The following is a 27271-nucleotide window of genomic DNA, read 5'->3' as shown; positions in this document are numbered from 1 at the left end:
TTTCAATTCTCTAAATATGCATAGATTTTTAGCATATCTCAGTTAAAAATATTTTATTGAGTATAAATATAAACAAAGCGAAATCATACAAATTATTTTTAAATACACAGATAGGTCTGCACAGACTATATATTTGCACCAGAAATGAAATGCTAAGCTTTTGGTTAGCATTTCTCTATCGTTTAGGTGTTTTGTTAGTCTCAGTATCTGAAACAAAGGAAAACAGACATGATCAGGACCAGAATAGATGAATCCAATAGAAGGGGAGAAAAATGTGGAACAGAATGTCAAATTCCTAAAGGGGGGGAAAAAAAGACTTATGGACTGCTTGAGACCAGAGGACTCCCTGAGACTACTGCCCTGAGATACTTGAAACCAAACCAGCCCAAAGTCACCTTTTAGCTAAATTAACAGATTGGCTCACAGAGTAAAGAATATCTCCTATGAGTACTGTGCTCCTTTAAAAAAATCACCTATGTGAGACCAAAGAGTGAACAATACGTTAAAAGAATGAAGAGAATGTAAGGGGGCAAGGAAACTAAATCAATGGAAACCAGAACAATCAAATCGAAAACAGTGAGAATGTTCATGTATTATAAAGAATGCAATCAATGTCACTGAACAATTTGTACAGAAATTGAATGAAAACATAAACTGCTGTGTAAACCTTCCCCAAAAATATAATAATTAAAAAAAAATTAAATAAAATTTAAGTACATTTAAAATAAAAGAGGAGCCTTGGTGGCACAGTGGTTAAAGCATTTGGCTGCTAACTGAAAAGTCAGCAGTTCGAACCCACTAGCTGCTCTGCGGGAGAAAGATGTGGGAGAACCTGCTTTCATAAAGGTTAACAGTCTTGAAAACCCTCTGTTCTGCAGGATTGCTATGAGCTGGAATTGACTAAATGCCAGCGGGTTTTTGATGAATATATATTTTTTTAAAGAAAAGATTATGGAAAATATGGCTGGGGCTTGAGAGAGGGACATACTTGCCTTCGAATCACAGCTCTACATTTGAGCATAGTATCTCATCTCTTTGACCCTCATTTTCTGTATCTGTAAGATGGGAATCCTAAGAGTCTCTATCTCATAAGGTTGTTTTGTGAAGGCAAATACAATTATACATGTAAAACCATTAATAAGTACTTGAAAATGTTAGGACTGTATTATAAAGATGATGATGATAATATATTTAACTACAAACTACCAACTAATCTTTTAATTTTAGTTTTAAAAATCTAATTTAAAGAGAGAGAAGTGAGGATTTTCTTTAAAGAACATGTTTACTAAATCATATAAAAGTTATACCATTATTGAAAATGCACAAAATTGTGTGTAGCAATAATTAACATGCCCATTTTTGGCATGTTAATCAATATTTCTATATGTATATTATTATAGACCTTGTATATATCAAGTATCTCCTTTTATATCTTTTCATGTTTTCTACTATTGGGAGATTTCAACCAGTGACTTGGAATTCTGTCTTTTGTTGTTTCAGTCACTGCCTTAGTTATCTAGTGCTGCTCTAAGAGAAACACCACAAAGGGGTGTCTTTAACTACAGAAATTAATTTTCTCACAATTTAGGAGGCTAGGCATCTGAATTCAGGGTGCCAACTCTAGGAGGAAGGCCTCCTCTCTCTAACGGCTCTGGCGAAAGTCCTTGTCTCTTCTGAGCTTCTGCTCCTGTGCAATCTTCACGAGACTTGGCCCGCTTCCTCCCCCATTTCTGCTTTTCACATGCTTGATTAAAGTGTGACAATCAATGTCTCTAGACATTGCCAAATGTCCCCTAGAGGTTAATGTTACCTCCAGCTGGGCACCAGTGACTTACATCCTTGTTTTTACACATGTTAATATCTTCCTAAAACAGTACCTATTTTTTCCTTTCATCCTTTCCCAAAATTTCTATACTTAGCTAGCCCTTTCATCAACTTGAAACTTCAGCTCAAATGTCTTCTCTTCCATGAAGTCCTCCTGATTCCTTCCGAGTGAATAACTGACCTTTTTCTGGGTACCTTGAGCACTCAGTGCTTAACTGAACCATAGCACTTTATATATATGTTTGATATTATTTGACTGTCTTCCCTATCAGACTGTCACCTCTGTTACTGCAGTGAGTCAGTCTCTGGCTACTCTATTTTCAATACCTTGGGCAATCTACTTCTGTAGTGATACTGCCTCGGCAACCAATGGAGGAGTCGCTATGAGTCAGGGCCAACTTGACGGCACATAACAACAACAAGCACAATACTTCTAACACAGCAGGTGCTCAAGAAGTGACTATAGAATTAACAGCTGACAAGTAAATATAAATATCCTGGCTCTAGTAGCACAGTGCCAAAGCACTTGACTGCTAACCAGAAGGCTAGTGGTTCAAACCTACCAACCACCCCTCAGAAGGAAGGTTGGGCAATCTACTTCCGCAGTGATATTGCTTCGGAAACCCAACGAGGGGTTGCTGTGAGTGGGATCCGACTCCACAGCAGTTGGTTTTTTTTTTTTTTTTGAATAATCATAGCAGTTCAGTTTAATGCTCCCAGGTGTTAGAATCATTTTATAATCTCATGAACTACCAGAGGTCACAGCCAATTTTCATTAAAAAAAAAAAAAAAGGAATATAAAATAGACATAAACTTAAGAACCAAGAAGCAAACTCACAGCTTGTAAGTATCGGAAAGACAAGATGGGGCCACTTAGTGCCCCACAGGCATTACTGTCTTCAAAGTCTCCTTCTTCAAGCAGGAATTGCTGGCCTTTAAAATGTTCTTTTTCATAGGCAACCCACCTAAAAACAGAGAGGACATCCAATCAAACTATTAATAAAACTTTAGTCAAGGAAGCAAAACAGAGAAAATCATGATAAAGCACCTAGTTGCTCATCACCATCTTCTAAAATGCCACACATTTGTTCTGTTTTCATTTACAAAGATGGATAGCGCATACTTCATGGATCAATAGTTTTTATAGTTTGGAAGCCTTTCCGAACTAAAGGTTATTTGGAGAATTGCAACAGAGCAATGCTCGTTAAATGTTTGTGGCATAACGTGATATCACATCTTAATGTGGTCAGAGAATCGTTTGCCAAGTAAAAATAATGGAAAGCACAAATAGCTAAGGAGAAAAGTCACACGCTCACATTGAGATCCACAGATAATCATTCTAATTTTCCTGATGGAGAGCTTCTGGAATCAAAGAATAGCTACTATATTAAACATTTATTCAGGGTTAAAATCAAGGGACTCTCTCTCTTTAGTTTCAGTGCAAAACTAAAATACATTACTGATGTGTTTTACAAAGAGGAACATGGAAATGCTACAGCTGGTAAATCCTGGTGGCCTATATGTATACCAAGACAGCCATAAGTATTTTACAGATGGGAAATGTTTTATCAGTGGTAATGAAGACAGGAAGCACTGAGACAGAATGCTTTTTAAGAACACAGTTTTCTTGACTTCCAACCTAAAACTATCAGTACAGGACAGAGATAAACACCATTAGTCACTGAACTCCTCCATGAAACTTACCTTTTTATGGAGTAACTCACAGTATCTAATGCTACGTGGGCACAGATAGACCTGCTTAAATCTTCCTACTTTCCTTCCATTGCTCTGTGTAATTAGAATTGGAACCCCTCTAATCGGGCAGATTCCAAGGATGACTATTGTGCGCTCCTAGGTTGAGGGCTTCTGAATTCTAATAACTCTGGTGGCTAACTACTACTGGTTTCCCCTTCTCCACCCTTACTACAGTTGTTAAGGTATAAAATATATTCCAAAGATTTGTTTTCATGGGGCAAAACTTAACAGCAGTCACTCAGTAATCCTGAAATTTCTGTGTGTAGGTGTGTGTACAGCGGGTGAAGAAAGTATCTACTTGAATTTATAAACAAACTTATAAATCTTAGTATATTTGTAAAGTGTAAAGAGACTAACATTATTTTCTTCTTAAACTATTACATATACAAAAATAAATTTCACAATGAAACTTTCAAATTCTAGGTTTATTTTAAATAAATGTGGCTACTGAAATATACTTTCAATATGCCAACATGGGAAAAAAAAAAAAAACAAGAAGTATAGAAGTCCTTAGCATTTAAAAGAATAATTTTACCAAGTGTCATTGAGTCAATTCCAACTCATGGTGACCCTACATGTGTCAGATAATTGTGCTCCCTAGGACGGGCAATCTACTTCTGTAGACACTGCCTCGGATACCCAAGGAGAGGTGGCTATGAGTTGAGATCGACTTGATGGCAGTGAAGGTTTTTTTGAGGGTTTTCAAAGGCTAATTTTTCAGAATAGATTGTCATGCCTTTCTTCCAAGGCATCTCTGGGTATTCTCAAAACTCTAGCTTTTCAGTTAGCAATCAAGTGTGTTCCCCATTTGCACCACCCAGGAACTCTATGAAGAATAGATTAATAACCTATTACATGATCAAAGTACCAAAATTTTCTGCCCAGTTTTTCTTACTAGAATAAATTTGTGATTAGCAGTCAATTTATATATTTATCTGGCTTATGTAAAAATGGGGGTTGTCTGAAAAGATTAAAAAACTCACTTTCCCCAGATTCCTCAAGATTGGACAGGGATGAGGAGGAATCTATAAAACCTACAAATAAACACCCAACAAAGGTGGAAAATGGTAGAAATTGTAAAAAAAAGAAAAAAAATAATAATAAAGTTGGTTGTATATCTTTAAATAAATTTGAGGTATTATATTCTTCTCCTGTACTTGTCATTTAAAAATGAGAAGTGTGCATGCTGTATTATATGCCATAATATTTTAATCAGAATTTTGTAAAATAGTTGCCAAAAATATTCTGGATTTTAGCAGATAATTTTCTACTAAGAAGAAACTAGTTTTAAATTGATTCCATTAATGGGAAAAGCAGATTTTGAAAGAGGGAAAAAGCAAAAATATTTTATAGTAAGATTAACAAAAAGCATGTGTGTTTACTAACTAGAGACATTTCAAATAAATACAGTAAAAAATGTGTTTATCCAAACCATGTATGTTCTTCCAGTCTCTGAATAAATGTTTTAAATTCAAGGAAGAAGAATTAAATAATAACCAATATGCCAAGCCAATTATTGATATGACCTACATATCTAGCATATTGCAAGGTCTCTTTAACATTTCCATTTTGAGTGATACAACCATCATTTGTTATACTGTCAGAAATTGCAAAATCTAAGTCTCTAAATACATACACTCTTCCCTTAACTTTTTGTTATCTGACATTTCACATTTATGAGAACAGTGAATATCCTTAAATAATATTAAAGCTAGGTAAGAAGCCATGTGTTCTGAGCGAGAGAATGCCTCCCTCCTGAGACCCTGATCTCTCTCATCCCACTCCTCTTCTCCCTATCCCTAGTGGTGGATGAGTTATAAGAGAAAAAAAAAAAAAAAAAAGTCCCAAAGCTAGCACCTCGGCCCTTTAACATGTACTCCAAGAACTCACTGAATCCCAGATACGGTGCAAGCTGATGGCGGAGCTACAGCATCAAGCCTGAGAGAGTCCGTGAGAAGGTAGCAGAGGGGCATAGACAGGATGCCTCACCACAGACACCAAAATCCACCATTTGTGCACCTGGGGGCACTGGGGCTAATGGGGGTTTTAGGTAGACAAGTCTGTGTTTCCATAAAGCAAGAACTCTCTAGGGGTCAGGGTAGAGTGGGTCCCTTCCTGGATGCAAATCCTGATCCAGTCAGCTCTGCCTGTAGTTTGAAATGGATTAAGCCAGCCCAACTACCCGAAATAACGAAGTCACAGCTGAGAGACAAGAGAGCTGTGATCAGTGGCTACAGGGGAGAGGGCAGCCCCAAAGGACAGCCTCCAAAATGACTTCTGGAGCCCAAGGAGCAACTTGTTGGCTAAAGTTTTGCATAATGATGATTTTCACATTACAATCTGGTCTTTGTAAGTTAACCATGTTCAATAAGTGAGGAGTTAGTGTATAGATCATTAGGCAGTCTTAGACAAGTCATTTAACTTATATGAATATTTCAGCAGCATCTTTTGGTAGATCAGCCTGAACAAGTTACAGGATGTTAGGCCAAATACCAAGAGATAATGATAAATGAAAACAAACCAACAACCCAAATAAACCAATCTATCAACAAAATGACAAGATGTTTCTTAAGGGATTCCAACATCAGATTGACAATGACCAATAAGCTATAAGGAACACTTCTCCATGATTTTATCTTCCAAAATAAGAACACAAAAGCAAAGAGCAGCCTGCTCACAGATTTTTCTGGGGTTGCTGCCTCAGTTAACTGTTGATAAAGACAAAGATGGCATTAATGATGGTTAGGAGCTCTGGTGGTATAGCCATTTGACTACTAACCAGAAGATTGGCGGTTCAAATCTACCAGACACTCCTCAGAAGGAAGATTGAGTTGAATCGAGTTGACAGCAGTGAGTTTTGTTTTGTTTAAATATTTGGGTTGATACAAATAGGGATGCTAGGTGACTTCCTCAAGGGCAGTTCAGAGAAAGAGTTCAACCAATGGTTCTTGGTTTTGGAAACACACAGCCCAGGCTATTTCTTTAATTAGGAAGGGCTCAATGCTGTGGTTCTCAGCACAAAAGTTGACTAAGGTCAACAGAATAGAGGATGATAAAAAAATGGAGCTCTCATTCATGCTCATGGTGTGAAAATGTAATTTTATCTTACAATTCTTGTCTTCTATATTGTCTAGAAATTCTAAGTGTGGAGCTTGGTAAAGTATTTTCTATATTTAATCCATCTCAAAATCTGATACTGACAAGAGTTTGTAGAAAGCCACGAGTAAAAAAATATAGTAAGATGTTACATAAGGGTTGTATATTTTCAGATTAAGGTAGATTGTTTTGTTCTGCTAAGCACATTTTTGGTATGAATCTGTAAGTATAGACTACTAAATAAAATACTAAAAATATGACACTCACACGCCACCGATGACACGAATTGATCCAACTCCATGAAAATCCTCATCATTTCTTAAAAAATTAGGAACAGAATCTATATGTTCACTAAAATCTTTGGCCTGTCCAAAAAAGTGAGCTTTCTCATAAATAATAACCTGAAAAGTACAAAAGAAAATTACTTAACAAGCTCATATTTCATAACAGATACACACTGATTAATTTAAATCTCACTAAAGATCACAACAAGAATAAGAACCATTGTCATTTTTTTTCATTAACATGTAGGCACAATTTAGCACAGTATTCTAATAGAGTATCCAAGGAATATTTGAGTCTTTATCATCATAAAGGCAAAATATCTTAATTAATAACAAATTTTTCTGATATTGATACACTTTAGTAAGATTATTGTTCTGATTGCCCAAATACCAGGGCCACTTCACTGGGTAAATTGTCCCGTAACTTGTTCTTGAATTATCTTTATAAGCTCATCCTTGTATTTGGAATTTAATACGTATCTGTCTTACATTTACTTAGTTTCCTACTACCAGAAATAAAGTCTCAAGAGTCCAAGGCATAACAATGTATTAGCTACTAATTTGAGAAAACACATGTTGTTTCTTTTAATACAAACTGCTTCTATGGTTGTTACTATTTATTGTGAAGAAAAAGACATTCATATTCTTCAATTTAAATAGAAAACTCATTGAAAATAAGAAATGACTGAGAAAGTTAAAGGTTTTTAAATTGGATATTGTATTCAAATGAGTTTTTTTTGGGGAGTTGGAAAGATAATTGTAGCAGTAAATGATAAATTTCATTTACTTCAATTTGGATTGGTACAAGTATTTCTAATGTATTTTACTCCTCTTTAATTCCCAAGTACAAGCTGTCCTTAGAGTGCGGAAGTGTTAACAGTGATAATAGTGCTATCCTATCCACACTCTTTCTGGTCTTATCATAATTTGTGTACAACTGACAACCCGTGACCTAGACAAACAAGACCCCATGCTTAAACCTACTGGCCCAACAAGCCACAGCTTCCTTATTTATAAAAACTGATAATGGATTATGCATACCAAAAGAAATATATAGTATTCTTCCTGCTCTTTTCTACGTATTAGATTTTCACTGGGTGCTGTATTTGAAGTGATGATGTTTTATTGGGTTTTACTCATGTTCCATATTCTGAAGACATTCAAACTAAGAAGCAATCATTCTTCTGTAAGTCAGAAATTAGTATCATACAACTTGAAAATTGAGATTATTTGTGGCAACTATTCTGTACATACACATTCCGTACATATATATTTTCAAGCTGAAAATGTCCAAGGAAGACCCAACCTACTGCAGGGTCAGTAAAAAACTAAAGAACAAGAAACTTCTTGTCTGATTAAGCAGACTAGGACATTCAAGGAGTGTCACAGCTAATCCTGCATCTATTGTTGTTGCTGTTATTTGCCATTGAGTCGGACTCGACTCATAGCGACCCCTCCTTGGGTTTCCGAAGCAGTATCACTACAGAAGTAGATTGCCCAATCTTCCTTCCGAGGAGTGGCTGGTGGGTTTGAACTGCCAGCCTTCTGGTTAGCAGTCAAGTGCCTTAGCCACTATGCTACCAGAGCTCCTGCATCTATTAGATCAGTGGTTATCAACATTGGCTGCATGTTAGAATCACTGGGGAGCTTTAGAAAATTCAAACTATACCCAAGCTACACCCCAGACCAAAATAGTATTTGTGGGAGTGGAACACAGGTATAAATAATTTTTCAAACTTAGATATGTACAATTCCAGTATATATTCAAGGTATATTAGATATACACATTTTAAAAAGAACCCATCTGCAATTAAGAGAATGTGATTGGTAGTCAACTCCATAAGTAAGGAAGCCCAAGAATAAGAGAGATAGAGAAGCTGTGTCTTGTTTTGCAGGAAAAGAGAAGGATGAATCCCAATGTTTCCACACCTGCCTCTGGAGGTGCTGTAACTCAATTACACAGAGGGCAGTTTGCATCTTTGATCCTGTCTCTATTTACATCCATATACTAATTCTGCTCTTTCCTTCCTTTCCTAAAATGTACTTAATCAGGGTACTACTTTCATCCCAGTGTTCATTCCTCCTACTCTTCCCATCAGATATTCATAGTTACAAGTGGACATCTATCTGATAAGAGCTGCCAACACCTCCTTCTGATCAACCTTGATCCCCTTCCTGAGATTTATTCCCAAATGCCTTATAGATATCTTCATGTTGAGAAATGCCTCAATGGCTATCTTCCATCTCAAGCTCAACAACAACAACAAAAAAGCCCAACCTATCATCTTTCCTCCTTAAGGAGACACTATTTGTGTTCACCTGGGTTGTCCATACAGACCTCCATCTTTCCACACTGACTCAAATTCCCATTTACACCCATAGAGTGGGCCCTCAGCAACTATTTTATGCAATCACTTCCCAAGACCCCAATGTCCATGGGCTAGGTCCATGGGCCATTTCCATATAATCAAGTTTTTTCTTTTCTTTTTTTTTTTTTAATGGTTAAATTCCTAAAAATAGTAAAAAATTTTAGCCTGCCATGAAATCTGTTTAAGACATACCTTTAAGTTCATAGGCATCTCCACTTTCAGTCCACCCTTGAGACAACAAGAAATTTTAATATTAGATATGTAAATATTTAAAACATTTGAAATGAACTAAGTAGACGTATAGGTAATAAAAATATGACATTAAAGACAATTATAAACCAGTCAAACTTAAGTTTTAAGTAGAGAATTACAGAACAGTCACAATGAAATCACCACTGCTCTACATGAATATGGGTGTTTAGAAGCAAGAGATCCTAGAAGATATTTATAGTTCACAACTACTACAAGGAATGATCAAGCTTTGCCCTTGAGTGTAAGTGAGTAATAAAAAAATTTAATTTCCTTTTAGTGTTTCAAAAAGAAGAGTGGATTTGCTAATAGATTTAGAAACCTCATTTGGCAGAGTAGATTTCTAAGTCACTTAGCACCAAATTTTTTCCCGACACTGGACAAGAGCATGTAACTACCCTTCTCCTTCCAACTTTCATCATTTTTTTTTTAAATCATACATAACGTCTTTGAGATCTCAAAATTGTAGAGCATAAAAAGTAGCTCATCCTCACAAAAACCTAATTATATAATTTCCTTGTGAATTGCTACTCTACACTCTGGCCTTTCTTAACATTTCTCATTTTTCCAGGTTAATACTTCTTAAAAGGCAAGGAATGACCAAAAACAATGGATGTATCACATGTGATGGTTAAGTTTATGTGTCACCTTGGCTAGGCTATGATTCTCTGAGCTTTGGCAGATACTAAGTAATCATTCTCAATTTTATGATCTGATATGAATAGCCAATCAGTTGAAGGGAAGTTTCTTTGTATATATTGCATCCTATATACATAAATGTTCTGGCAAAGCTCACTTTCTCTCAATCCTACATCTGATTCATCATTCTCTGACCTCTGGTTCTTGGCACGTGAGTCAGCAGGCTACTGCCTGAGCTATGGATTTTTGGTTCATCAGTCCTACAATCATATGAGTTAGCAGAAGTTTCACATCTGACATCTAACTCAGAGACCTGGGACTTACATGAGCAATTTCCTTGAAATCTCTCTCTCTCTCTCTCTCTCTATATATATATATACATAGGTAGATAGATAGATAGATAGATAGATATATTCAAGGAGCTCTAGTGGTGCAGTGGTTAAGGCATTTGTCTGCTAACCAGAAGGTTGGTGGTTCAAATCCATTAACTGCTCTGCTGAAGGAAGAGGAAGCAATCTACTTCCTTAAAGATGTACAGCCTTGAAAACCTTATGTGTGTTTATGAGTTGGAATCAACTCAATGGCAGTGGATTTGGTTTGGTTTCACTCCTCTAGAAAACCCACACTAAGACAACCAGTACTATGAGTGGGATGTTGCTCTAACAGATCCCTACAATGTGAAAATTGTTTTGGAATTGGATAATGGGGTAAAGGCTAGAAGAGTTTTAAGCTGCCTAACAGTAAAAGCCTAGATTTCCTTGAAGAGACTGTTGGTAGAACTATGGATGTCAAAGGTAACTGTGGTGAGAGCTCAGAAGGAAGTGAGAAGTACTACAGAGGTGGTCTCTATTGTCTTAATACATACAAGGTCAGTAACAGAATATTGCTAGAAATATGGATGTTAAATGTACTTCTGATGAGGCTTTAAAAGAAAATGATGAACATGTGATTAGACAATGGAGGAAGGGTGACAATTTTTATGCCATGGCAAAGAACTTGTCTGATATATATTGAAATGTTTGGTAGAGGTTTTGATTGTAAGTGATGATTTGGATATTTGGCTGAGGAGACTTCTAAGAAAGGTGTCAAGGGGCTATGGGGTTTCTCCTTGCTGCTTAAAGTAAAATGTAAAATTTTTAATTCCATTAAATTAAAAAATTTAACTAAAAATTAAAAATTAACTGTGCAAAAATTAAAAATAAACTGTACAAAAATAAAAAAAGATTCAGAAAATTCTGTTGTATAAACTAAGATCATGTGTCTTAGATATTTCACCAAGGATGTGGCTACACAAACTTTTGTTAAAGAGATTAAGCCAGTGATTGGTGAATCTAACCAACTACCACAACAGAAAATTCAGACTGAAGGCGACAGAAAAAGAACAAAAGGAAAGAAGGCCGTATGCCTCTTGGGATCTACAGGCAGGCAACAGTCCAAAGGAGCAATATTTGCTGTCCTCCAAAAAAATATAACCATCCCCGGAACCATTCAGAAATCAGCAGAATTGTTGGAAGGAGCATGAGAAGCAGGGCTGCCTTCATTTCAAAGCTTGGGGCCATGGCCTTTGGTGGTCTCAATGGGTAGAACTACAGCCTCCTAGGTCTCAAAGAATCAGATCTTCAACTCAGTTCCAGAGTGTGGGGCTGCTATTCAGTTTGGCCAAGAGGATAGAGCTGACCCAGCACTAGTAGCAAAGGTCAACAAAACAGAAAATAACAAATGCTGGTGAGGATGTGGAGAGATTGGGACTCTCATACACTGCTGGTGGGACTGTCAAATGATACAACCACTGTGGAAAGCAGAAAGTTGGAATTAGAAATACCATTTGACCCAGCCATTCCATTACTAGGTATATATCCTAAAGAAGTGAGAGCCACGACAAAAACAGATATATGCACACCCATATTCACTGCAACACTATTTACAATAGCAAAAAGATGGAAACAACCTAGGTGCCCATCAACAAAAGAATGGATAACCAAACTATGGTACATACACACCATGGTATACTATGCAACTCTAAAGAATAATATAGAATCTGCAAAACACCATATAACGTGGATGAACTTGGAGGACATTATGCGGAGTGAAATAAGTCAATCACAGAAGGACAAATATTGTATTAGTCTGTTCTCATTGTATTAGTCTGTTACTGTAAAAAGTCATGGAAAGCTTTATACATAGAAGGAAATTTGGTTACCAGGCATGGGAGGGGAGTGGAGGGGAGGGAACACTGCTAGATTGGTAGAGACAAGTATTGATTTGGGTGAAGGGAAGGGCAATGTACCAAATGTGAGTATCAACATGGTGGCACTGAGGAAGAGGAAGTCATAGAGCTGCATGGAGGTACAGACAATAAACATGAATGCTTTTGCACATATAGTGCTACATTATCAGTGATGGCAAACACTGATATATGGTTGGATAGATGGGTGGAGAGGCTGAATGATTAGGTATATCTATGCAGGGGGAAGTGTGCCGAAGACCATGTATAGGGTTGGCAAACAATGTTTGTACAAGTGTATTTGTATGTTATGTAAGAATTTCTAGGTATATAGTAGAGCTGACAAGGGACAAGGTTGTAGTCACTGCTTGGTCACAGCCAGCTACCAAGAGGGAGTGAGTAGTTGGACCTGTGGACACAGGACCATGGTCACAAGGGACATCAAACTCAATTGGCATAACATACTTCACAAAAACACTGTTCCACATCTTACTTTGGCAAGTAGCAACTGGGATCTTTAAAGCTTGCAAGCGGCCATCTAGACACAATGATAGGCCTCTCCTCGTCCACAGCAAAGAAGAATGAAGAAAACCAAAGACACACGGAAACAATTAACCCAAGGGACTGGTACACCTTGCGATCCTCAGCCTATAGGGCTATGAGACCAGAACTAGATGATGCCTGGCTACCACTTGTCAACCAATCAGAGGGAGAATCTATTAGAAGATCCTGGATAAAAGTGGGAGAACAATGTGGAACAAAATTCAAAATCATAAAAAAAAAAAAAAGGACAGGTTTGCTGGTCTGATGGAGCCTGGTGAAACCCATGACACTATGGCCCTTAGCTGCCCTTCAGGTCTAGAACTGAACCCATTCCTGTGGCTTTCAGCCAAACAAAAGACAGGTATATGAGCCGAACATCTACATTAGATAGGCACATTCCCTGGAGAGATCAATCATGGGAGAATAGAAGGGCTGTATATTAACAGGGAGACAGGTTGCAGGGCAGCAGGGAGACTGGCAAAGAATTGGAAAGAGAACTGTTGCACTGTGAGAAATTGTAGTCAATGTCATGAGACAAAGCGTATGTGAACTGCTGTACAGATAATGAATTTGCTCTATACACTTTCACCCAAATCACAATAAAAATTAATTAAAAAAAAAAAAAGGATGGGGCTGGTGCCCAAATCTGAGGTGGCAGGGCTGCCATGCTGAATGGGTAGAAGAATGAGGCCTGTCGGGGCTGAGGTTATAGCTGAGATGGACTAGGAGAAAGGGACCACCCAAATAAAGCTCTGGATGTAGAGTTGCTGCACCAGTGAGCACGGAAGGCAAAGCTGAAGTCCGGGGATGAAGAGTCTCCACCCAGACTCTGGAGGATGGGCACTTCTGCCCAGATGATCTCAGAAAACAAAGGATTATTGTTAAGCCTTGAATGCTAATATAAATTGTTCTACTTACTTGGTGCCAACTACCCCTTCTTTCTCCCTAATTTTATCCCACTTGTCATGGAAATGTCTACTTTGTGCCTGCTCCATCATAGTATCCTGGAAATAAATAACTTGTACTCTAGGATATCAAAGGTTCAAAAATGAAGAACATTGCCCCAGGATGGACTATACCTAAAGTTTCACCTATATTTGATTTAGATGATTCAGAAGATGAGATTTTGGACATGGAGTTGATTTGAGACTTTTGTGATGATGTGATGAGGTGAATGTTTTCCACATGGCAAGGACATGAATTTTTTTTTGTTTGGCAGGGGGACAAAAGGGCCAAATGTTTTGGATTGGACTGTATGCCCAAAAAAATATGTGTTGTAAATCCTGACCTCTATGCCCATGGTTATTATCTCATTTGGGAATGAGTTCTCTAATATGTTAATGAGGCAGGATTTGTGTAGGGAGTGTCTTGAGCCAAGCTCTTTTGAGATATAAAAGAAATTAAACAAGCATGTGAAAGACAGAGACAGGGAAGAGAGAGGATAAGCCACATGAAGATTGCCTAGGAGCAGAAGTTCAGACATGACAACAGAAATTCTTCCAGAGATGAAAGACAAAGAAAGCCTTTCCCTACAGCTGCCAACCTGAATTCAGCCCTAAACTGCAAGAAAATAAATCTATTTATTTGTTTCAAAGTCAGCCATTTGTGATATTTCTATATAGCCGCACTAGATAACTATGAAGGCACATTAGCCAACATTTAGTTGAATAGTTTTGCCCTTCAAATAAAAAAGTCTGCTGCAACACAACAATAAAAAAAATACCGCAAGCATGTATTATCTTTAAAAGAAAGTAAGCATTGGCAGAACTGTCCACTTATTATTCATACTGAGTTGATCATTTATTACTACAATGGAAAAATATAATTTACTACCATCAACTTTATAAGAGATATCAAAAAACAAATTCAAAACATAATTAAATATTCAAAACTTTTACAGAAAATATTTCTAAGGAAATTGCAAATATTGTGATAGACTTGGCATAATGCAAGTAAATTCAGACATTTGTCTTATATATATTCAAATATAATAACATTTGCACACAGATATATTCTCTACAATATTAAGAAACAGAAAAATGACAAATAAATCACTTGCCAATTAGTATGGTACACATTAATTTCTTAAGATTGAGATGAAATCATTATTTAACTTCAGGTTCATAAGTACTTAGGAGAAATAATTTTTTTTTTTCTTAAATCTTTTATTTTTAAATTTCCTTACCATTTGTAGTGGATGCAATGATTTCATTTCAGTTGCAGAAATCTCAAAGAGCCCACTGTCTTCCTCCAAAATTGTAGCTTGTCCCTTAAAATTAATATCTGGGTAGGCAAGCCAACTATTTTAAATAAGAAATAAGTGGTTGGTTACAGTATAACATAGTACATTAATCTAGTTGTCTAAGAGTTAAACATAAAAAGGCCTACCAAAACAAAACAAAAATCCTAGTCACAGATTACACTAGTAACATACAATCCAAAGTGATTTAGCCAGACAGCATACAAGAGTTAACATGTAAGTTAACAAATATTTACATTCAAATGCTACCTATCCTGTTAAGTTTAATCTTTCCTAAAATCTAAGGAGCTCTGGCAGCGTAGTGCCTAAGGCACTTGACAGCTAACCAGAAAGCTGGTGGTTCAAACCCACCAGCCACTCCTCAGAAGGAAGATGGGGCAATCTACTTCTGAAGTGATACCACCTCGGAAACCCAAGGAGGGGTCGCTATGAGTCGGGTCCAACTCAATGGCAAATAATAACAACTATCTTCTATTTTTCATGCAAGGAATACACACTGGAGATCATGGAAGTTAACATAAAGATCTGACTCACTCTCTTTGTTTTTGCACAGTATTCCACTACAAGTGGGATGTATCACCACGTATCTAAAACCCATTCCCCATGAAGATACTTAGGGTATTCCCCAATCGTTAAGTTGTTTGCAATCCTTTGCAATACAAGCAATGCTTTAACAGACAGGCTTATCTCTTCCTTATTTAGTAAGTATGCGGGTGCATCTATGGATCAATCTCTAGAAGAAAACCTACAAGGTCCAGTAGTATGTGCATTTGTCATTTTGATGGCCAACACCAAATTGCCCTCTTTTACCTTTTTACAAATGGGACTGTTTAAAATATAGAATCTTATATTTCTCTAACAAATTTAATGACTTATCTATGTATTCTTAGGTATCTATTTTTGAAAATACATTAGCTGTATTGTTTGTTTTTCATGCTTTGGTTTTTTTAGTTTAATAAACTGTTTTATTTTTATTACAAGTTTTAAATTCTTTATTTATGGCAAGTGATACTGGCTTCCCATTCATAAAGTATTACAAATTTCCATTTAAATATATTTCTTTATGTAAGAAAAGATGGGTTGATTTAAAGAAAAAATAGTACATAAAAAATAATATAGATGTTACACAGATACAGCAACAAGTATCAGGGAGATATCCTGATGGGTAACCTCTCACAAGAAACAAGCATTAGTTGGTTAGTTCTTATTGATGTTTCCCTTCTGTAACAGAAAATCACTATCAACACCAAGATCTTTAATTGAGAAATGGAAAAAGTGGCAAAGCAACAATACAACAGAAGTTGCTGTCTTCAAGAGCAGATCACCATTTTGTCTTGTCAGTCTCTAATGTTTTTAGCTCATTTCTTTTAGAAGGAAGCCAGAAACTTGGGTACCCAGCACCAAAAGAATCAATTCAAAATAGATAAATTGAAAAATATTAATCAGGCAGTCTGTTAGGCTTCCCAAACAGGATATAATTGATAAATCAAAATCATTCCAGTATACTATATTCCTTTTTAAAATGGGACAATTAGAGGTAGGCATTCCATCGGGCATTCTACATCTCTGACTCATATTTTCAGAATCGATGGAAGTTCCAGTGGCTGTCTCAGTGTTTAAAATAAGATTCCCAAAAGACCCTTCTAGCTTTAAGCCAAAGTTGATAATTATAAACATGTCTCTTGAACAGGGTCAATTACTAGGTCTCCCCAAGAGTTCTAATCTATGGTTAGAGGAGATGAAGAAAGACATTGGGTAGTGACCAAAAAATCATCAACTATCAGAGCACATGAAAACAGTGGAAAACAGATGAAGGGTCTATACTGAACCAGGCATTCACAGTATTTTGTGACTCAAGCCATTTGGGGACTAAATCAAGACAGTGCTGAGTTAGACTATAATCCCACAGATGCCTTTGCAATCACCTGGGATCAAATCCATATTTACCAGCTGGTAAAACTCAAAAAACTCACTAATGTCGAGTTGGATCCGACTCATAGTGACCCCTCCTTTTTCAGAGGCAGTATCACTTCAGAAGTAGATTGTTCAACCTTCCTTCCGAGGAGTGGCTAGTGGGTTTGAACCACTAGCCTTCTAGTTAGCAGTCAAATGCCTTACGCACTAAACTACCAGAGCTCCCAGCCTGACACAAATCACTGAACTTCCTCATCTATAGCATGAGAGTAATACCACCTGCCTTGCAGGGACAGAGTAGAAGTAAACATAAAAGCTTAAGCTCCATGTACACTATATAAGTACTCAGTAACTGTTAGCACTTAGAGGCTCTAGAAATAATTCAGGCTCAAGCATTTTAGGCCAGGGACATTATTTTTGTTTCTCACTCCTAAAATGTGATGGATAGACAGAGGATGGATGTATCTATCAAGAATTATGTCTGATATTTTTACGCCTGTTCTGTGAGTCATACATCAAATCCCTAATTGGATCCAATGAAGGGGAGAAGCTATTTTAATCCCTCAAATAGTCTTTCCCAGGTATCCAGGCATACAAAAGAAATTAACTAATGAGAAATTTAGAAATATGTATGTCACTTCTTAAAATATGAAATAAAAGGTAACTCTGGAGGTCATCAATGCCTATTATAAAGAGAAGGTGATACATACACTCCTGACTTCACAGTGAAGGACACAGATTTGGGGATATTCAGTTCTTCCAAATTGGGGACTGCTCGCTGTATGTAGATAGGACAACACGCTGGGTCAGACTGAGGACAAAGCTCAATCTCTGGAATGCTGCAATCCTGGAAAAAAAAATGGCTTTGAAATCATCCAAAGGCCCACAGCCTCATATTCTCAACACTCTGGACATGCAGTTACAATTATTCTCATTGTTCAAATTCTTCAAAATAACAACATACAGAAATACTGTTTCTACTTACCAGGTTTTTTTTAAACAGAATTTTTCTAAGGAGTTATGTTGATAACATGAAATATTGACTGAAAAAGTATTACTACAATTCTTTGTTTTTTTAAAGACTTTTCCCTTCAGCAATGTTCACAGCTACAAACATATTTGAGTGCCAAATGCCTATAAGCCTTCCTTCTTAGAAGCAAAACAAAGCCATAAAGGAGGAAGGGAGTTAAATGAAAGCTGATCTCATGGGGGACATGGAAAATAAATAATAGAGAGGCACCACCCCTTCAGTGTGTTTATCTAATGTACACTAACAAAAGAAGTAGGAATTAGAGGTGAGGGTAAAGGAAATCTGTTTTCTTATTTGTAACATCCATTTTTTGTTCGGGGAGGTGGAGGGCATGCAAATTCGTCTGAATAAGAAAGGCATTAACAGCTGAAGTGCCCCTACACTCACTTCAATTTTAAAAATCATGATGTACTGTCACCATATACTATCAAACCTACCTTCAACATTGCATTTCTAGGAGTTCCTGAGTGGTACAAATAGCTAACACATCTGGCTATTCACCAAGAGGTTGGAAGTTTGAGTTCAACAAGAGGTATCTAAGAAGCAAGGATGAGCAATCTACTGCGGCTCCCCCCCCCCCGCAAAAATAGCCATAGAAAATAGTATGATACACATGGGGTCACCATGAGTCAGTATCAACTTGACAACACCTGGTTTGTTACAGTTCTTGTAATTTATTCCCATTGTCGCCAAACTTGGTCAAGCCCAGATTTCAATGACAAGCCTAACACCGATCAAGCACTAGCTGTTCTTCAGACATGTGAACTTGTTAAAACACCACTTTTCACAAGACACTACTTGGCTCAAGGCCTTAACACAATAAATTCAAGTTCCTGATTGTTTCTCTAGTATATGTCAACAAACTAGGAATCCACACTAACTTCTCATAACTTTCCATCACACTAGTCTCTGTGTTATCTCCATTTCCAATTCTGGCCTTTGTACCTTTGTAGCTGTTTCCCTTTTCTCAACTAAAAAGATAATTCTCTGTATTCCTATTATGAGTCTTTTTTTTTTTTTTCCTTTTAATTCGTGCTCCAGCTCAAAAAAAATAATAAAATAAAAAATCTCATCCTTTCTTAGGGACTCCAAATTAATTATTTTTTCCTGTTCTGAAATTACAGATGCATTTGTATCTGAACACACAATCTACCTCCATACTCTTGAAGAGTTTAATTATACAACTCAAGGTTCAGTAACATAATTCTCACCTATGACACTGTGAAATACCAATGATTAGGCTTTAATGACACAGGTAAATGCAACAGTAGTCAGAGTAGCATTTATTAGAAAATGAACAATCTTTTTATTACAGTAAGTTTTACAATTTTACAACTGCAATTTTCTGATTTATTTTAACCTTTCCCCAAATTTAGTTCTCATTCTTATTAATATGGATACAGCAAGTAAATTTTTATACTTTATTTTCAGAATATTAGTTTTAAAATATAATATACTGAAGAAGCATAATGTAAAATATTCTTTAAAGAGTAAAAGTATATTTCTTTCTAAAGTTTCATTTCAAAAATAACCAGAAATGCTCAGAATAGTCACCTACTCAATGGGCAAAGTGCTTTTGTTTGCTAATAATAATAGAGTTCTAGTAACATTATTGAAAGTACTGCCATATTAATATTCCCTCAGGGATCTGAGGTACAGTAAGAGAATACGTAACTAAGTGTCTCACACAAACAAGTTTCCTTTGCATTGTGTTGTACAAACAATGTTTGGGTGGTGTATTTTAAAAGGGAAAAAGCTAAGAGGCATTCAATTCTACAACAACACAGAAGGAAACAGTATAACAGCCAAAACATGATGATGGCTAAAAAATTTAAAATAAACAAAAATATGAATGCATATGCTCTTAGCTATCTTTACTAGAATTCCAGTTTCTGCTCTAGTTGATGGCAAAAGATTTCACTGATAAATTCTATCTTCTTCCTGTTGGATATTCACAGAAATAAAGTATTTTTCCAAGACTTGTTTTAATATCTTAATTCTTGATGGGCAAAGGCAGTCAACCACTATACCTAGCAAATGAATTGCACTTCATAATAACCTAATAATAATGACCAGTTTACTCCTAGTTAAGTGTATATGATCTCTTCCCAGATATTTCTAGTCATGCTATACTTTACAAACACATCTTAATGAAATCTTCAAATTTCAACTGTTAAAGCAATTAGTAGGAATGGAAATAAAGGTATTATATTCTTTCCCCTACTATGACATTTTCTAGTTTTAATTTCCATGTACCTTAATTTTAAAAAACAGAAAACATAAATAAAAGCACTTATCTGTTTCTGCCTCAATATTCTGGTTATCAATAAGCAAAACTGCACAACACAAGATAAACAGGCAAAAGATATCAACAGTCACCTCAAAGAGAAAACAATCATAGCCATTTAATGTTCCACTTCATTAGTAGTAAGAAGAATATAAATTAAAACCTCATAAAGAACATTTTACACTTACCAGATTGGCAAAAATTGAAAAGTTAGGTAAAATTAGGTGGAAAGGAATTCAACAGTAGATGGGGGTGGGCATGGGAACCTTCTACAATCAATTCAGCAAAGCTGAAGATGCACTTGCCTAAGACCTGGCAATTCTACTTCAAGATATTAGCTAAGAGCAGCAGCAGTATGGTCCTCTGAGCAGCAGCAGCAGAAATCACGCTGGTACTTGTTAGAAATGCAAATACTCAGTCCCCACCCCCAGGGCCCACTAAATCAGAAACTGTGGTTTTGGTGCAGTAACCTGTGTGTTAATGATCGGTATTTAACACTTGCAGATGATTCTGATTTATGCAAAATTCTGGGTGACACTGAGTAAGAGAATCTTGGGCACATGGGCACATAGTAGAAGCATAGGAGCCATGTGTGAGAATACTCACAGCAGCATTTCTATAATAATGCAAAACAACAACTCAAAATATCCTGTCAAGAGAGGAGACAGATTATAGGATTTTGTTAGAATCAAATATCGTATAGCAGCAAGAATGATTGAAATTCAGATATAAAGCAACCACACTGCTATATCTCAGAAGCAAAACTGAGCAAAGAAAGCAAGTTGCAGAAGACAAAAAACTCATGTACATAAAGTTAAAAAGCAGGTAAATCTAGGCAATAAACCTCCATAACAAACTACAAGAAAAGCTACCCAAAAGTCAAGATAATGGTGGTCTGAGGGGGAAAAGAAAGCATAAAATTATTGATAATGGTCTGCTTTCACTCTTGGTTTTTGATTCATGCATGCTCATTTTGTCATCTTCTCTAACTTATACATTCTAAAAATTTTCATATTAATAGTCATATTAAATATTTAAATTTTAGAAACGATTATCTATTTAGTTGAGAGAGGGGAAATATCTACAAAGGTAAAGAGGCCAGAAGAGGAAGAGGGGATAGCACAGAGACTAGTGTGGCTGCAGTTATAGGAAGTTTGTGTGGATCCCTAGTTTGGTACCATATTGTCGAAAAACTACCAGGAATATGAATTTAAATTTTAAAGACTGAATGATCATGTGCTGAGTAAATGACAGCATTAATTTGCTGGATGAAGGCAGCTGGAAATTAGGTGCTTCTGCAGAAGATAATGCTACAGTTCAAGAAAGATGGAGCAGACAGCATGAACATGGGTATAAATTAAGCGTACTTTTCAGAGAGGGAAAAAGAAAATAACAACTAAAAGTAGGTGAAACCAAATTATAAGGTGTGGTGTCTGTGAATACTTCCTGTACTCTGCTGCATTTTTCATGTATGTGTCCCTTATCTGACTGGGAGCTCCTTAGGGAAAGAACTTTTCTTTGTTCCTTTGTACTCTGTATGTTTTTTTAGTCTCCATTACATGATGAATAAATAAATATTTAATCAATAAATGAAAGGAATGAATAGCTTCCACATAGACAAATGTATTTCATCTTATTAGCCCTAGGGAAAAGCTGGGGAGTTCCCTTTAATTATATACTGTTAGCTCACTCTCTCTTCAAAAGCCTCCAGTGGCTTCCCATCCTCTGCAGAATAAAATCTAAATCCCTTAATGTGCTAGAATCAAATACTGTATCGCAGTAAACATAACTGAAATTCAAGGTCTTACAAAGTCTGGCCCCTGATCACCTCTTGGACCTTGTTTTCACCCTTGCTCATTCAGCTCTAGGCACACTAGCTTCCTTGCTGGTCCACAAACATGCCAGACATAACTCCGTCTCTGGATTCTACATCTGCTGTTCCCTCTGCCTGGAATGCTGTTCCTCCAGATAAGCACATGACTTGGTCCCTATCTTCATCAAGCAAGCACTCAAATGTCAAGTCATAGAGGTCTTTCATGGCAAACCTATCAAAACAGCACTCTCAGTCATTCTTTATACCCCTCATCCTTCTTTACTTTTTCCTATTGTACATACCACTTCTTGACATTATAGTACATAAAAATTTGTTTATTCTGTCTTCTATACACAGTGAGAACAGAGGGACCTAACCTATTTTGTTCACTGCTAGATTCTTAGGATTTGGAACAGTACTTGGCTTGTAATAGTTATCCAAGCAAATTTTTGAATGTATAAAGGAATGGACCAACCAATGAAACATCAGACAGATCATCTGCATCACAGGATATGAGAAATACATTCCAAGAGATAAATGTTTCCTATCCATGCATTCACTCAGCAAATATTTATGGGGACTATGTGCCAGGCTCTGCATTAAGCCAAGGGGATACAAGAGTGAAGAAGACAGAGAAGCATCTCTGCCTTTATGAATCAAGTCTAAATTCTGTTCTCCATCTTCAAGAAGGCAAGACACAATAATAAAAAATTTACTTGTCTGTGTTTTAAGACTGATAGGAAAGTATGTTACATTCAGAGAAAAAGAATGGCATTCTATGAAAAAAAAAAAAAACAGTGAAAAATACATAAGAATTGGCCATATAAAGCCCGACTGCTTCAGAAAAGAAAAATGAAAATCAAAATTTATGTAAACTTAATTAAATAAAAACTGACACATGACTTTTAAATCCCTGAAGTTGCTAAAGATAAAGGACACGCTAAAGATGTCTTATATAAACTATGAATTAAAGCCAAAAAATCTTAAAGTAGCATTCATCTGGATAAAATATTTGGTCCTTAATGACACACAGCAAGTGGCTTTGTCAGCTACTTATTCAAAATTATTGGGAGGTGGGAGTAAAAAGTGATATAAAAGTATGTAAGATGCTAATAAAAGAGAAATAATACCATTAAAATTTTTTTCTGGGATTAGGCAATAGCAGGTAGGATTATATCTGTAATAATGTAACCAAAAAAAACAAAAAACCAAACCCACTGCAACTCAAAGCGATCCCCACTGGGTTTCTGAGGAGTAAATCTTTATGGAAGTAGACGGCACCATCTTCCTTCTGTTGAGTGGCTGGTGGGTTTGAACTGCCAACCTTTTGGTTAGCAGTCAGATGCCTTAGGCACTCTGCCTCCAGAGCTCCTTGTAATAACATAAGACAGTCACAAAAACAATATGGTCGGAAGAACAAGTGATGGACAAAGAAAAAACTTGAAAAACAGAGACATGTAGCATCTATGCAAATTTTACTGAATTTGTTTTCCACATGGGATATGTAAATATTGCTTACACAGAAGAACTAGGAGTTATCAAAGGAGAAATATAAAAACTCTAGAAAAACACAAGATCTCACAAAAGATAGGAAACATGTTACAAAAGCAAATTTCTAGATCAAAATCAAGTCTGGACATGTTTTACATAAATGAAACATAAGAATCACAATCTATGCCAAGATCCACAACATATACATAATCTTAAAATATTTCACATACAAAGTAGTTTTTCAATGACATTTTTTGGTTTCACTAAATTCATAAAAGGGAAACCTATAGAGTAGATATTGTAAAATCAAGCGCATCTAACTAATTTTTACATCAAAATGGATTATCTCAAGGAAAAGGATTCCCTGACTCTTGTCATAGTTAATCTGAATATTAATGTCTGAAAACAAGACTACTGAAGATTTATTATGTGTTGGGTTTGCTAATAGATGTTTTACATACATTACAAGAACCAGTCGCTGGAGAAGGACAACATGCTTAGTAGAGGGTCAGTGAAAAACAGGAAGACCCTCCGCAAGATGGACTAACACAGTGGCTACAACAATGAGCTCAAACATAGCAATGGTTATGAGGATGGTGCAGGACAGAGCAGGGTTTTGTACTGTTGTGCACAGGGTCATTATGAGTTGGAACCAACTCAAGGCACCTAACAATAACAAAAAAAACTTCAGTGTTTTTCAAAACATTAGTAGCAAATCATTAATGGGACTTTAAATCAATTTAGTGAATAGTTTCATAAAATGAAACACAAAAGACTGGATTGAAAAATATCAGAGAATATCACATAAGAGATATCATCATTTCCATCATATATACATAAACATCTACATGTGTACCAGGATGAGATGAGAAATACAATTACCTTGGTCCTGGAAAAAAGGTGCAAGAGCCTCTGCATAATTTTAATTTACATTGAATTCCATAAGTATTACTAATATTCTTTTTATAGATAAAAAAGTAGACACTGAAAAGTCACCAGCCCAATGTCAACATACCAAACTAACAAGGATATTCAAGCCTTTTTCAAATGTGTTGTTGTTAGCTACTTTCAATTTAGCCCCCCACATGATGGCGACCCCATGCACAATGCTATGAAACACTGCTGAGTCCTGTGCTCTCCCCATTGATTGGTTTGGGATTATACTGTCGTGATCCATGGGTTTTACGGTGTTTTATTTTCAGAAGCAGATCACTAGGCTTTTCTTTCTCTGTCCTGAACAGAAGACAAGAATTCTACTATGGAAGCACAATGACACCTATCTAATTTTGAGCTGACATTTCTCTATATGAGAATAATCAAATAGGGGAGAAACTGGGAAGAATGAATTTCAGTTAATGAAAAAAAAAATCCATCTCCACCTTACATAACAAATGCTTGTAGTCAGTCACTGATCTAACAACAGACCGCTCTTCAGCTTATTAATGAAAGTGCAATCTAAGTAACGTCAGTCATAAGAAAAAGTTCATAAAATTTTTAAATAATAAAGGTACAGTCAATACAGCAAATTGCAATATGTATACATTCTAATTTGAGAAAAGAAAATACTTCACTCCAGAGTCACTGCATTGCTATCTATACCCTCAATTACTTCTACTAGGACAAAAGAGGATGACCCTGGAGTTGAATCCATAAATGCTGACAACTAATGTTATCTGCTGTGTATTATCTTTAGAGGACACTAATAGTCTGACACTCAGATTAGAGTAACTAAAATAAAGAAGATAAAACAAGATAAAGTTGGTTGAGGCCTAGGTGAATTTGGAACGGTAACAATCAAGATGAAAATGAAGCTATCTATTAGAAGGTAAAATTTTGGTAAGTAGGTAAAATTTTGACAAGGCTGCAAGAAAGGAAGCAGTTTGCTATTTGATTATTACTTTATGAAGTATTCAGAACAATGCTAATGGCTTTTCCATTCCATGCTCAATAGGTTTATTTTCCTTCCTCACTAAAAGCTACTAGTCTGTGCAAGACATGCGGACACTAATACTCTGACTATAGAATAGGCTCTAAGAATAATGGAAAGAGGGAAAAACGCAAGCATTGCATATTCATTGTTATAGTACATTCTAGGCAAAATGGCTGATGTGCAAATATCTTTTCAAAAGTTTAGCGTTTCGCTTACCACACTCAGTTTTTATGTTTTATCTTATTGTTGCTTGAGTTTTGGGTGGTGTGGAGGGTGACTTTTTGCTACAAGTTTTTCCACTAAGTCTGGCGTGGTGCCTGACATTCACAAGGAAGGCACAAAATCACAAATCATATAAATCTTAGATTTCATCTACAAACTAGTCATCTCAAGGAATTTCTACTGAGTTAGCTAATTAAGTGAGCACCCAAATACTGTTTGCTGAACTGCCAGCAGTTAATAGCCATCTTAATCTCCCTGCAGTGCCGTCAAGCCACCAAATACATACCTCTGTATCTGACACAGGAGCTCTGGTGGCATAGTGCCTAAGGCATTTGACTGCTAATCAGGAAGCTGGCAGTTCAAACTCACCAGCCACTCTGCAGAAGGAAGACTGGGCAATCTACTTCGATAAAGATTTACCACCTCGGAAACCCAAGGGGGGTCGCTATGAGTCAAAATTGACTCAATGGCAATGAATTTTTTTTTTTAGTTTTTTATATCTGACATAAGTGGCTCTGTCAGAAACTTCCATACCTCTCCCACAGTGTCTAGCTCCTGTTTAACCTTTAAGAGTCCAATCAGGTGCCACCTCCTTCAGGTGAGGTGTCCTTTCTCTGTGTGCCCACACAGCACTTCTCATATCATACAGTAATGTGACTCTGTTGTCTCTTTCCAAGACTCTAAGTAACTTCATGCTAACTGCTCCCATGCTTCTTAATAAATTTCTGATTATACTAGAAGACCTTCTTCGACTTAATATTAAACAATATTTTCTAAGCAGGACTTCAGAGATCTAACAATATTATTTAATAAAAGTATAAAAATAATACCTGCCCTTCCTTCCTTAATTTCCTCTTGACACTCCTCTTCTCCTATATCCTCCTCTCTTTCTTGCTAACACGTACATGTGTGTGCACATGCACACACGCACACACACAGCTATACTGAAGAGTAGACATCTATGCTTGAACAGATTGCATTTAGAAATACAGCTTTTTTCTAAGTATTCCTCAAAACTATGCAACAGTGTTATCAAAATATATATCTATGTATGCAGAAATACATATATATTGTACATCATCTATCATTTTACTATGGAAATTTAATAGGACAGATTACTGCTATTATTTTTAATTTTCATTTAATATAATACTTTTTTATAAGACTGAGACAGACTAGGAAGAAGGAAGAGGCCGTCCACTTCTGAAAGAATTGGCCAGGGAAAACCTTATGAATAACAAAGAAACACTGTTTGGTACATTACTGCGCACCTTTAGGAATAGTCCGTTTAGGCTAAAAGGCTCTCAAAATAGGACTGGGAAAGAGCTGCAACATCTGAGT

The 27271-nt window shown here is 36.3% G+C and overlaps 1 protein-coding gene across 1 annotated transcript in view; it reads right to left on the bottom strand.

Annotated features, from left to right (window-relative positions):
* CRYBG3 (crystallin beta-gamma domain containing 3) overlaps positions 1-27271 on the bottom strand; it is a 172303-nt gene that overhangs the window by 63645 nt on the left and 81387 nt on the right. The window contains exons 9-13 of the mRNA XM_007953772.1: positions 17868-18004; positions 15169-15283; positions 9521-9556; positions 6943-7076; positions 2663-2789 (exon numbers count right to left, since the gene is read on the bottom strand). Coding sequence (XP_007951963.1) covers positions 2663-2789; positions 6943-7076; positions 9521-9556; positions 15169-15283; positions 17868-18004 — 549 coding nt within the window. The remainder of the gene's footprint in view (positions 1-2662; positions 2790-6942; positions 7077-9520; positions 9557-15168; positions 15284-17867; positions 18005-27271) is intronic.

Source organism: Orycteropus afer, unplaced genomic scaffold (assembly GCF_000298275.1).
Source record: "Orycteropus afer afer isolate SDZICR_OR568_19922 unplaced genomic scaffold, OryAfe1.0 scaffold00412, whole genome shotgun sequence".
Lineage (NCBI taxonomy): Eukaryota > Metazoa > Chordata > Mammalia > Tubulidentata > Orycteropodidae > Orycteropus > Orycteropus afer.
Note: the sequence above shows the minus strand (reverse complement) of the source record. Positions and strands in the feature narration are given on the sequence as shown.